General features: G+C 37.4%; 1 protein-coding gene across 1 annotated transcript in view; it reads left to right on the top strand.

Annotated features, from left to right (window-relative positions):
- USH2A (usherin) overlaps positions 1-14,194 on the top strand; it is a 419,339-nt gene that overhangs the window by 240,371 nt on the left and 164,774 nt on the right. Inside the window, exon 37 of the mRNA XM_068406084.1 lies at positions 9,662-9,841. Coding sequence (XP_068262185.1) covers positions 9,662-9,841 — 180 coding nt within the window. The remainder of the gene's footprint in view (positions 1-9,661; positions 9,842-14,194) is intronic.

Consider the following 14,194-nt stretch of genomic DNA (forward strand, 5'->3'; position numbering starts at 1 on the left):
GCTCCAATTGAAATCAATACAAGTGCAAGTGACACAATCAATCTAGATATTTGATTATGGATTTGAGACTCCCAGTTCTGCTCTGTGTGTTTAGCTAGTCTCCTTCTGGTAGTGTCCCTGAAGAATGGAAAATTCTTATTGGCATCCATGAATTATGGGCATAGATTCAGAAACCAGATACTGTGATAATCTCCATTTATGTACTGCTGCAGCTAGAGGAAGAATGTTCTGACCATGGAAAGACAAACTTGAAGATTTTAAAGCTAACTGTTTCTGTTTTTTTTTTTTAAAAAAACTTTATTGAAAGTCTCATAATTTGTTTCTAAAACCCCTCAAAATGGATTAATTCAATAATTATATGCTCTATCATCAGCTTAACATCACAGTACAGCAAACACTTTTGCTACTTGATGCCTTCTGGTCATTTATATACAATGCAATGTTATGACACTTGAGATACTAAACTGTTCTGGGACGCTTTCTCCTGTTCATGTTGGGATAAGAGCACCTGGAAGCCTGTGTGAAATTCACATAAGTTGAATCTACTCATAGAATGCTTTCCAGGGCTGGGGGGCCTCACCCTATGTTATGATTTCTTTAGTCCATGGACTGAGTTCTTACAGTGTGTCCCTACAACACTTAGTACAGTGTGCAGGGGGGTCCAGGACTAATGCCCCTTGGTGCTGTTGTAGCAAAGTGAGTTACAATACAGATATATACTTACAGCAGAGACTTAACACTGAGTACACTGTTTTACCTGGAATGTCTAAATACAGCAGACTCAATTGCAAGACTCGTTGGACATTTCTATGTTTATGAAAGAATAATGGGAAAACCTAAACCAGTAATTAAAATAAGAAAGTTTCTTCCTGACAGTTTTGTCTACAAATACAGAGTTTTTAAGTTGAAAGCCTCGCGGCAGTGAACCGGAAGCTCAAAAGGGTAGATGAGACCACACAACAAACATTCTTCTCTGCTTGCCATCATGACAGAGCCTAATCTTGGCTGCAGTCATTAACTGTCCATGGAGTCTGTGCTAACTTTCTTATATGAGCTCACCCGTCAATCTGTGGCCTTTATTCGTATTTCAGTCCGTAGAATTAATGAGCATATAAATGCACATTCCTTTGTGTTTAACACTAATGATCACTTATTTCTACTGACAGGAACAGGCTTTCATCGTAACGATTACCCCTGCTTTGCCTTAGGGTTCTTGAAGTATTCTGCAAATTTTCATAGAGTCATAGAACAGCTGAGGTCAGAGAGCACCTCTAGAGATCATCTAGTCCAACTCTCCTTCTCCAAGCAGGGTCAGTTGGAGCACATTGCCCAGGACAGTGTCCAGTTGGATTTTGAATATCACCAAGGATAGAAACTCCACACCTTTCTGGGCAACTTGTTCCACTGTTTGACCAACCTCAATGAAAAAAGCATTTTCTTAGGTTTAAACAGAATTTCTTGTATTTTCTGTATGTACCCATTGCCTCTTGTTCTGTTACTATATACTGCTGAGAAGTGTCTCGCTTCTTTACACATTGATAAGATCCTCGCCCCTCCAGACCTTCTCTTCTGGAGGCTAAACACCCTCAGTTCTCTCAAACTCTCTTTGTGTGACAGATGCTTTAAGCCCTTAGTCTTTGCATGGACTCCACTCCAGTAAGTCCATATCTGTCTTGTGCTGGGGAGCCCAAAACAGGATGAGCACTCCAGATGTGTCTCACCAGGGCTGAGTACAGAGGAGGGATCCCTTCCCTTGACCTGCTTGCAATGCTTCTCCTAATGCAGCCCACAAGGCTGTTCGCCTTCTCTGTTGCAAGGACTCATTGCTGGCTCATGTTCAACTTGTTGTCCACCAGGACCTCCGTGTCTTTTTCAAAGCACAAAAAGCTTTCCAGCGTCAGCCTGCAGCCTGTACTGAGGGCCAGCTCAGAGTGATGGACAGAATGTTCAGCATATGCATTCTGTATGTGTCAAGACCATCTAAGATAGCTGTACCAAATTTAAGTCTGTGAAAAGTCACAGAAGGTGCCTTTGCCTGTTTTACAGCGAGGGAAACTGAGCTGTCGAAGAAACAACTTGAGTAGTTCAGCCAGAAACTACATCTGGGTCTTTGAGCTCTCAGATTTCTGCTGTATGTGACCATAAGGACTTTCATCTTATTCTTTAAATATTTTCTATTTTTCAGTCTGAAATCTAAAGGCTTCTTTAATTACCAGGGAAAAAGGAAAAAGCTAAGGTTTTTCAATGCAGATAATGGGAACTGTTCATTATTTACAGGAAAATTAATATTTGGGATTCCTAATTTTGCCAGTTTGCCACAGTGCTTTTAAATTACCCATCTTGCCTCATCCAACAACTCCCCCTAGCCCATGAGAATGAAGGTTTCCTGTGATAAGATAGACTTTAAATTTTGGACTCAGTTTGATGGACTGAGACCATGATATGTCCTTAGGAACAATACATCTGTCAACTCAGGAGCAGGGGAACAAATAGTGGTTCAGGAGATTGAGGTGCAAAATCAGCAGTGTAGTCTTCTGGAAAAAAACAAAACAAAAACCCCAAACCAAAAATACCCCAGCGCAAAACACAAAAAAACCCCCAACGCTTTGTTGAAAAGAGGGGTATGGTGTCAAAGCACAGGAAACTACTTCATAATATCAGTATAACAATTGGGATGACAGTTGGAAAACAGTTCATTATTACAGTTCTTAGGAACTAAGACAGTCACCAGTAATGTCGGGGGAAGATTTTTAGCTGTTTTTTTATTGGGATAATTGAACTCTAATGGCAAGTCATGGTTTCTATTATGAATACTGCACTAGAAACAGTGCAAAAGGGAGAGAGGGAGAGAAGAATCTTATCTGGGAGGAAAGGAGTAGCTTGTGTGGAAGTTAATGAGGCTGAAGAATAGGCAAAATTAATGAACAGAAGAATGAACTTACTGAAGAGGAAGCTTACAGAAATTCACTGAATTTGCCCCAGAAAGACTTGGTGCCAGAGAGCCAGGAACCACGACAGGGACAGAAACTGGTGCTCAGTGAAGATGAGACAAATGGAAGGATGGGGAGATGGGGGAACAAGGGAGTTCTTGTTTCATTTTTGTTTTGCTGTTCTGACATTAACTTTTTCTGCGGCTTAATATGCAATGCTTAACCTATGTATGCTCACACACACATAAAGCAGGCATAAAAGTAATTGTAAGTTTTTGTGCTAGTTAGCTAAGTAATCTTTGTATAATTCTTTAGATCCTCATATGAACTGTTCCTTTTTGTGGATTTTTGCTACCTTTATTCCTTGAGTAGTCTTCTACAGTGGGAATAGTTCTGCTTCTGTCTGTTTGAATACTGTGGAGCAACGTGCTCTCTAATGTAAAAGTGGTTATTAGGACCTGTATGTACATAATGGAAACAGTATATAGATTGGTAACAATATTTCAGAGCATAACACAAAGCCTTAAAATCTCCCCAAAAATACCTTTTGCCGTGTAGTAGCACACAATATATAGTGTAATTTGTGGTTGAAGCCTCATATTATTTTGAAATAGTGAACTTGAAAGGAAATATTAGCTCATTAAATATTTGTGATGATACAACTTAAGTGTTTCAGGCTTAAGTACCTTTTGGGTGGAAATATCTCTTCATTTCACAAATTATGGTCCTGTGATATCATTTAAGTTCAGACAAATCTGAGGGTAAGATGAGAAGTCAGCCAGTTTCTAGGACACCGCAAATAGGAAGAGGTAGAAATCTGTTTTACAAAGGCAGCTCACTTCATAGAATCATAGAATGTCCTGAGTTGGAAGGGACACACAAGGATGATCGAGTCCAACTCCTGTCCCAGCATAGGACAACCCCAGAATTCACAACGTGTGTCTGAGGGCAATGTCCAAATGCTTCTTGAATGCTGTCAGGCTTGGCACCATAACTGCTTCCCTGGGGAGCATGTTCCAGTGCTCCACCACCCTCTGGGTGAAGAACCTTTACCTAATATCCAACCTAAACCTCCCCTGGCATATCTTCCTGCCATTCCCTCGAATTCTGTCACTGGTCACCAGGGTGAAGAGGTCAACACCTACTCCTCCACTTCCCCTTGTGAGGAAGTTGTAGACCGCAATGAGGTCTCCCCTCAGTCTTCTCTTCTCCAAGCTGAACAGACCTAGTGACTTCAGCCGCTCCTTGTATTGCTTCCCCTCTAAACCCTCCACCATCTTTGTGGCTCTCTTCTGGACACTCTCTGGTATCTTCATATCCTTTTTATACTGTGGTGCCCAAAACTGCACACAGTACTCAAGGTGAGGCTGCACCAATGCAGAGTAGAGTGGGACAATCACTTCCCTCAACCGGCTAGCAATACTACGCTTGATGCACCCCAGGACACGGTTGGCCCTCTTGACTGCCAGGGCACACTGTTGGTTCATGTTCAACTTGCCATTGACCAGAACCCCCAGATCCCTTTCTGCGGGGCTGCTCTCTAGCCTCTCGTTCCCCAGTCTGTGTGTACCTCTAGGATTGCGATGTCCCAGGTGCAAAATCCAGCACTTTCCCTTGTTAAACTTCATGCAGTTGGTGATGGCCCACCTTTCTAATTTATCTAGGTCTCTCTGCAGGGCCTCTCTGCACTCTAGAGTGTCAACAGCTCCTCCAAATTTTGTGTCATCAGCGAACTTGTATAATAGTCCTTCAAGTCTCACGTCCAAATCATTAATGAAGATATTGAAGAGCACTCGCCCCAAGATGGATCCCTGAGGAACCCCACTAGTGACCAGTTGCCAGCCCGATGTAACCCCATTTACTATAACTCTTTGAGCCCTAAGAATGCAGACAGAAAAAATATAAGGAAGGTGATTTTTAACCAATATCTTCTGTATAATGACAGCTAGCTCTTGATGATTAAGGAAAGAAAAGCACGTGAGTGCACAGTAATATTTTTCACTAGCATGGCCTCCATACTTCCAGCAGCATGGTTATGTCAGTGTGTTTGTGATACTAACACATTAGACTGGTTATGTTTAAACTTACTACTTTAGTAATCAAAAATGCAATGGTAGTAATAAAAGTATTTGGTAATTTGGAAAAGATTGCCCACACATATGAAACATGAGTTTTTACTGTTTGATACATAGAAAGGCAACATCTCAATTTATTAACTTTTTCCTTAAAAGCATTAATTTTGATCCAGATGGGAAAAGTACCTTTAAATGTGGCAAATTCTGGGAAAAAAACAGTTTTTAAATGGGAGATGAATGCATTTAGTTTGTATTATTTCCTTTTTCCGTTGCAGTCTTTGTCATGAGAGCAGTTTTGTGTTGTACCATTTCCTGCACTCCTTACAACCTTTGTCACATGAATAAGATATCAGAACGCTAATGGCTAATATACAGTATTCTGTGTCTGCTGATACTATACTGTACTACTGACCTTTGCAATATTATGTATTCTGATTGGCTGTCCATTTCACCTCTTCCCCACAAGTTAATAAGGCTGTAAAAAGAAGAGAACTTGGAATGGCCAGCCAGTCAAATTACAGAATATTGAAAAGGTCAGAGCAGTACAGCACACAGAAAAAAATTATGGAATATATGAGGCATTAAAATTCTTGTGACAATGATTATAACAAGAATGGAAAAGGATACCCATTTATGTTATTTCAATCTAGTGAACCCCATAGGATGATGGACCCAGGACAGCAGTAATTTACGCACCACCGACCCACAGGAGCTTTATTCACCTATTAACAGGGGTGCTCAGTAACAGGAATGCACGTCTGCTTGGGAGCCCCCTCCGAAGTGTCCACTCAAAAACATAGGGAACCTTCAAACACAAACACTCACCAGCTAGGGTGCTGGGTGAAGCTTAGCACTTTTAAACAATGATTTTTGAATGGAATATGTATTTCTGTATCTTTTCCACGTAAGCATGTTTTATTACTTGACTATCTTCAAGTATAGTTTTTAAGTAGGTATATGGATATTCTTTAGCCCTAATTTCTTCATTTGGATAATAATTTCCTGAAAAACTGAGATACGTTGATCTGGTATAAACTAGGAATAAACTGGGAACAGCACAGCTTTGTCTTAAATACCAGACTTAGCCAAAGAAGTCCCTCAAAAATATTAAGGGAAATATGGAGAGCCTTATGAGCAGGAAGGCTAGTAAAAGAACAAAACCATCATGATTCAAATTATGGAAACATTAAGGAGCATGGGGAAGCCTTTCATGTCTGCAAAGGGTTAATCTTTTTTTTTGAGATGTTATAGGAGATGGTGGCTCTGAGGCCCCTTCCATCTGAATTCATCTTTTGGTTAAGGGTACTTGCGTGTCTAAGTGTTGAAGGACTGGTGAGCCTGTTCTAGGAGTTTGTTTTCTGCCTCCTTGGTTAGGTTGTTCATGTTAGCTGTGTCTTAAGGGGATCTTGCTCGTTAGAGCACTGCTGACTGTTCACGGTAGGAGTTACGAGACAGAAATGTGCAGGAACAAGAAGGTATTCTGGTAGAAACTGCTCATCTGAAGTAAAACAATGTCTCAGGATTTTACCAGTGTCTGAGGCAGCTGCTGTTTAGGTCTGTGGCAGACTTGCTGGTAGGCTACAGCTGGACCTGTGAGCAGAACAGAGACAGAAAACACACATGAAAAATGGAGAAAGAGAGGCCTCATCCACTTAGACTCACAAATAGGGTCCACACTGAAGCAGTCTAGGCAGGAATAGCACAGAGCGATATGACAGGGTTATCGCTGTATCGCTTTCTGTCAGGCTGAACCTATGTGTCTGCATTTTCCAGCCCACTGAAAGCAAAGTTTAAGCAGTGAGAAGTGGCAAAGCTGCATATTGCAAGTCATCCCCAGCAAGACCTGCATTTTAAAAATGTTCTTCTAATATTTTACTTGCCAGTAGCAGTAAGTTGCTTGGCTGGCAACTAGGATTAAACACCTTTTGTCTGTGTAAAATTCAGGTTAGGAAATTGCCAGCACTCCTCAGCTTTTTATTAGAAGCAATGAAAAATTTTGAACTGCTATGTTATCTAACTCATTGTAAATTTGCAAGTTCATTTTTGAGCTGAATAAAATGGTTATGTAATTACATACTTCTCCTAATTATTGAGTAATTATATACTTCTTATAATTGCCGAGTAATCACTCTGCTATAACTAGAATTTAATGTTACAACTAATTGTATAATTACTGTATATTAATGTTGTTATCCAGGCAACTTGGAATAGAGTGTTATCCTTTTAATTCCTTTTCTGTTACTCAAACCTGTGTTTTTAAAAATATAGTATAGTTAGCCATTGGAAGAAAGATGAATAGTGGAATAAAAGTACCAGCAGAGGAACTACATGCTTTCATTCTGGGCTCAGGTGGATGAGAATAAAAATATTAACATCTTAAAACTGTACTGTAGATAGAAAAAGTTGAATTTTCTCATTAATTGGTCACATAAATTGCTGTTAGGGACCTTACTTTTATGCTTGAGGTTTGAATCTGTCCTATGTGCCTTGATCTGTCGACATGGGATTTTTAAACTTTCCTACACATTGTAGGTGAAACATTTTAAAAAGACACCTCTTGTCACAGCCAGCTGAGTCCTTAAATATTTCACGTCACTAGGACCTTAAGAATGTATATGTCAATGGCCATTTCTAATGGCTTTATTGTTGTTAATAAAACAATAGATGCATGTAACAGTCACATATTGTTGGGTGGGCGTCGCAAGTAGTAAGTCGCAGACTGCCTGGTGGTGCACAGAAAAACTGTGATAGATAATGGGCGAAATGTCCTTTGTTGGATTGTATCTACTTCCAAATCACACACAAGGACAGTTTCACAAAGATGCAGAAGGAGGGTTTGATGTACAGTTTCAGAGCTGAGATCAAGTAATGCAGATGCATTTTTCTAGTGCTGGCTGAGTAGCCGGGGTACATAAAAGTAATGTCAGATAAAATAACTTTGCTTCTGCAGAATTGGTAGGTCTCTATGTGGAATGTGTAAAATGTGATTATTCTTGCATGATAAGAAGCTTTGCCTCCACCGTTGTTTGTAAAACGGGGTCTCTCAAGCTAATGTAGAATTCAGTGAAATCCAAATAAATCCATCAGGTTTCATGAAATTATTCTACATTTACATGCTGTAGTCTGTTTGGGCAGTTTGGTGCTATGGCGTGGTGTAATCCAGGTAGAATTTGAGCAATGAGGAATTAGACTACAAGGCAGATTTATTAAAAGAGTTTTATAAAACTCTCCCCCTCCGCAAAAACTCAGAAAGTAAGTTTACCGTATGTTACCAGCAGAATAACTGAAAACACCATTTGTGCAGCTCTGTGAACATCAAAATAATGGAATGGTTTGGACTTGTACCATAAGTGAATCACAGATTGTTTATAGGAATCCCAAAATTAGAGGAAAGTCCAGATTACTCATTCATGGTAAAATGTAATGTGAGCATGACTGAAATGTACTGCATCTGTGCATGTTAGTGCACATCATAGAAATATGCAATATTTGAAAAACTGATTCAGGTTTAATAACACTTCAGTTTTAAGAGTTCATTTGAAAATTGCATAAAAATGAGTAAAACAAATGATTTTCACTTAAAAAATTAATTAAAAGAGAGTTTCTAGGGTTTTTAAAGTTGTATCTTATTTAGATTTTGTAGAGAACACAGACTGAATATTCAATCTGTGACAATGCCTTAATTAATTTAAGATATTTTTAATGGCTTTATTCTGTTTAATCTCCTTGTCATACCTGTGGTCTCAGACTTATGTGATTCTGCTGTTGTTTGTAATGCAGAATGTCCATCGACTTCAATGCGAGATCTCTCCGTGGAATGATGGATAGTAGTAATAATACTAATCATTTGTATAGCACTTTATATGTACAAAATATTGGATAATCTTTAAATGAGCTCAGCTTTGCTCTCAGATATGTGAGTGAAATTCTCATTGATTCAAAAAAAATTGTTACTTGACATACATTTTTTTAATTTTCTAGTCTTACTCATCAAGTACTTTTGAAAGGCATATTTTGTTATTTTTGTGGGGTAGAATATTGTCTTATCTTAAGTTTGAGATCTTAAAAGGGTTGTAAATGACATGTAGGTTGCTGTGGTGTCCTCTGATGATTTCAACTGATAAACCAAATACTTCAAATCCTTGTTTTATCTTTGAGAAAACTGCAAGCCATGCCGGAAAGCACGTGTTTCTTACTACATCTGACTAATTCTTATGTATGCAATGGAGTTAGCTTATAAACTCCTAAGGTAAGTGTTTTTCTAGTGAATTCAAGAAGTTTTACCAGTCTTTCATAGGCATAAGAATTAACCTTAATGTTTTGAATTTGCAGCTACCACACAACTGTTCTAGAACATGAGTAATTTCTGAAAACTGGCTTCTGTGTGCAGTGTAATGCAGTCAGCTTTGCAACTGCGTGGTTGATTCATTTATTTTTCAGGTTTTATAAGTACCACAAACTGTTGTCAAAAGGAGGAGAAAATGCTGAATAATATTTTTTCTTCCACATAGGCCATTTTTCAGTGTTATTGGTATCAATGGCAACTTTTCATTTTAGTAGAAGTAAGACTTGGTTCATAAAGACAGCAAACTGTAGGAGATGCAAGGTCTAACAACTGTTCTTCTCCCCACCTCCCCCTTTTTTTTTTCATAACAGCTAATGCTAATTATTCTATTGTAAATGGTACTCGGATGTTATGCAGCAACAACGAATCCAATGTATGGGTATCTATTAAAGGACTGATTCCATTTTCTAACTACACAGTACAAGTGAATGCTTCCAACAGCCAGGGCAGCTTGATAAGTGATGCTATAACAATAGTCATGCCTCCAGGAGGTAAGTATGAAAAAGTGCTTTTTCTGTGCATGTAACAATTACACAAATACTCTCTTGAACAAAATGTTATTTATTATTGCAACTGAGGACTGGAAGTTCAGAAGAATATGTTTGCATTGGTAGTTCTTACTAACAAAATTGTTCTTTTCAGCTTCTGATTTGTCACGTTGCTCAATTTAAGAACTAGAGAATGAAAACAGGTAGTTGTATAGATAATATATCATGTAGGTGAGAAGTGCATTATATACTTAAATTTTTTTCTGTGGATGGTGTTGTATTCTATCATGGACGGGTGATCTGATCTAAGAATATAGAGAGTCACCTTCATTTTGTAGTCTGTTTTAGAATAAAAGTTGTAAGTGCTGACAAAGAGCACTTACTGGATAGACTTAGATAATTTGTTTAATAATAGCAATATAAACCATTGGTAATATATTGAGCCAGAATTCACCAACTGGTGTAGCTGTAAGAAAGTCATTTACAATGTGCTGATTTACAGGGAATGAGGCTCTAAGCCACTTTGGATGTTATCTTCATAAAAATTTGAAATAAGAGAACTGAGCAAATAATCCCTAAACACTGTGCATGTATTTTATACTTTTTTAAAATGAAAGCTTAAACTTACAACTGATGTATGTGTGTTCCTTTTGCATTCTGTTTTCATGGAGATCCTATTGAATTAGCTTTTGTTGAATAAATACCAGTGGAAACAATGAATTTAAGGCAATTCTAAAGTGAGAGCCCAATAAAACTTGATCTTGAGAGATGTATAGGTGTAGCTGATAAGCAGGAATAGTGTAGAGTGACATACATATAATTTGAAAGTACAAAAAAAAAAGAAAAAGAAAAACAAACCAAAAAATCCCTTAAACCTTACAGCTCAAAAATACAATTACATTTGGAACAGTTTGCTTGCAAACAGATAGATTGGTTTTGGGGCCAAACCCACAGAAAGACTTCTAAAAAATGAATAAATAAAATGTAGAGTTTGTATGAGAGTTTACTGAGCAAGGAGGAAAAGGTAAATTCCCAGCACATTTTATACTTTTCCAATCTGATAGCCAAATTATACCTTTATTAACAAATATACATTGTCATATAACAATAAAACCTCATCTGAGTTTTACTGCTCACTTAAGACTGAGCAGTAAGACACTGACATTTCTAACACAGCGTCACACTTAAATTTTGCATGTAGATATAACAAAATTTGGTAGTGAAAATTTTACCAAATGAGAAGGTAAAGGATCTTTAAAGATAGGCAAGGATGTGCATAAGTTTATGACAGCCATTAAGATGCACTTTCTTTCATCATTAGATTGTTGTTGATTACAATTAGAAAACTTATAGCTTTGAAATTATCTTTTTTATGACCTTGTGGTAGTTTAAAAGTAATACCTCATTGATTAAATAGGTTTTAGTTCATGCTTCCTTTTAGTTAATGATCTGAAAACATATTATCCTGATTTACACATAAAATCATGCTGAAAAGCATGTGGCATTCACTAGGATATGTGTGTTTAAGTAGAATTAAATTAGCAGTGAGAGTTATTAAAGATATCTTCCATACTATTGTCCAGTGGACTGTGATCTGTAGTGAAATGAATAACAAATGAAGCAGTGCACTTGAGAGAAGTACTCTCACACACACTATATTCTCACTGTATGTGTACACACATACAGACACGTGTAAGTTTAGGACAATGTGTGTTTATGACGGTGTTTATTACAATGACTCTTTTAATGGCATACAATTCCATTGCATGCTAAATTATGAGTATAATGGTAATTTTACACTGTGCTGTATTCAGTGCCTTCACTTACAAACACTTTCTAAATCATCGAATGAAATCTAGATCCTACTAAAATTGGAAGGAATTTTATTTTTCACTTCAGTGGCCAAGATTTCACTTTCACGGAAGTTTTGTTTGATCAAAAAGTGAAAGAGGTCTCATTATGTACAAAATCACCACCTTTTAATGAGTGTTAAAATGTATCATTCTCTTTTCAAGGATAACAAAAAAAGCTGTTTCGAAAATTTGCATTGTGGGGAGTACTTTATGGAGCTTGATGGAAGATTGTATGAAAGGGAGGGTGATAGAGGACAAAGGAGAATTCCATTTTGAATTTACTGCAGATCACTCTTTTTCAATTATGATACAAATTCTTCCAACATGCATTTCTTTTGTTTCATTTTTTCTTAAAGTGTATTGCATATAATATAAAGCACACCAAATCTATAGTGTTACCTGATTGAATATATCTTAATTTCTCATCAAGCTGATTTGCCATGCTTAAAGTCAACACTTAAAAAAAATATCTTAGAAATAAGGAATATATTTTATCTAAGCTCTTGACTAAAATTGCAGTGCAGGTTCAAGAGTTCTTGGAAAGATTAAAAAAATAAAAACTGAATCCAAATGTTAATCCATAAATATGAAACTTTCTTTTGACCCTTACCCTGTAGTGGTCTGGAGTTACTAATGGGGTTAGGATTTCAAGTCTTAATGGGACTTGGTGCATTAGTGTTTTGTATGCATGGAATTCAGCATTCAGTTTAATAAGTGGTTGACATTGGTGATGTCCCTTAATTTGCTTAAATCTAATTGGCTCTTTTATCAGTCAAACCTGTATGGATTGGCAATTGATCAGAAAGGGTCAGCCATGACTGTGCATGTACTTAAATGCTGGAACCACCAGTTAAAGTGACTGTTGCATAATAAGAAGCTGAAACCATGAGAACAAATGATCTTCAGAGTCGGAAGGCAAAAGAAAGCGGAGAAGTTTTTCAGGATGTTCAAGTTCAGAACAAAGGCATTATGGAGTATATAAATTTTAAATACACTGCTTTTTGCCTCAAGACTTAAAGCTTTTTTTTTTCCAGATTAACTGAAATCTTGTCTGAAACTGTCTTTGTTACATCAAAGAACTGCATAGAAAGCTAAAAGAGATGGAAGAAGCATAAAAGGGCATAGTTTAAAATGATTAGTGACAAATTTCATACTGCAGAGGTAGAAGTAAATTTTTTTGAGTTTTATATTTTTTTCCAAAAAGAATAAATTTTTTCTATTTATCTTGTCCTAAACTGCTTTGCTAGAAGTTGTAAAATATAATATACTAGCCAGTGCTTCACATTAATTTGACGATGCCAGCCAGTAAAAGATCTGGAGAACAAATTGGTTTAGAATTAATTTAATTAGGTAAATGAATTGAAATGATACAGTGATGTAAAACTGCAAAAAATCTGGGAGAAAATCTTCTGTATGGAGTCCTTGGTTATATATTTTTCTTCTTAATGAGTGCTGTTTCTGATGTAGTGGCACATAGAGGACCCCATTAATTTAGGATTGCTTTGTAATAAGTGATGATAAGCTAACAGAAAAGAAAGTTACAGTCACTACTAGTAATAGCTTATACTCTAGTTAAATCCATTTGTTCCCTGCCTTTGACCACAAAAGCCCTAGTATGGAAGGGAATGTGAAGTCCTGTAAGACTGTAAGAAAGGAACAAGATAGATTATGTTGAAAAATGGGTGCAAAGAGAGATAAGAGACAGGCTGCTGATCCGATAGGAAGCAGGAAGGTGGAGGCTCAATCGTCACCTCCAAAGCACAGAAAAGGACTGGATTCCCAAGCAATGACAAGAGGTATGAACTTTGTTGTGGATGGTAATTCTGTATCACATTGCAGAGTTGTCTCTGTGTGGTTACTTGTGTTGGGGATTACAAACCACTAACTTGGTTCTGATTTATCTATAGAAAAGAGCCTCAAAGAATTTATATATATTCCCTATGTAATACATAAAAGGGAAGATACTCTGGAAAAAAAAAATTACCTAAGCAGTAAAGTGTCTCTTTAGTCTGCCATAATTTATGAAGTATGTTGTTCTTTTACATTCTCTGTGTTTTGCACAACATACAAATGTCTAGCTGTGAAAGCTGTCAGATTTTGCCTTGGACTCAAGCACCTGCCCTTTGCTAGTCCCTTGTTGTGTTTTGGATGCTGCATGCCTCTGCCTACAAGGTAGGGCTAGTTCTCAGCAGCAAAAAGTGAGCCTGCATACTTGTAGCTGTTGATGTTTGTTCAACGTCTATAGAGGATGGTGTCCTGCAGCCAGAGGATTTCAGCCACTGTTGGTTTAGGTAGCAACATCTCTGAGACTGGATATTGAACCACATCATAGGATCATTGATCTAATTATGCAAACAAATAAGAACCACGTCATACAACTTACATTCACATCTGAAAGCATTTGCTTATGCAAGTTGATCACTGAAGCCAATGAGCCTCCTCAGATGAATGAATATTCAGTAAACAAAGCAAACTGATGCTGTTAGGCCAGAATTATTTAGGA

This window comes from Nyctibius grandis, chromosome 1 (genome assembly GCF_013368605.1).
Source record: "Nyctibius grandis isolate bNycGra1 chromosome 1, bNycGra1.pri, whole genome shotgun sequence".
Taxonomy (NCBI): Eukaryota; Metazoa; Chordata; class Aves; order Nyctibiiformes; family Nyctibiidae; genus Nyctibius; species Nyctibius grandis.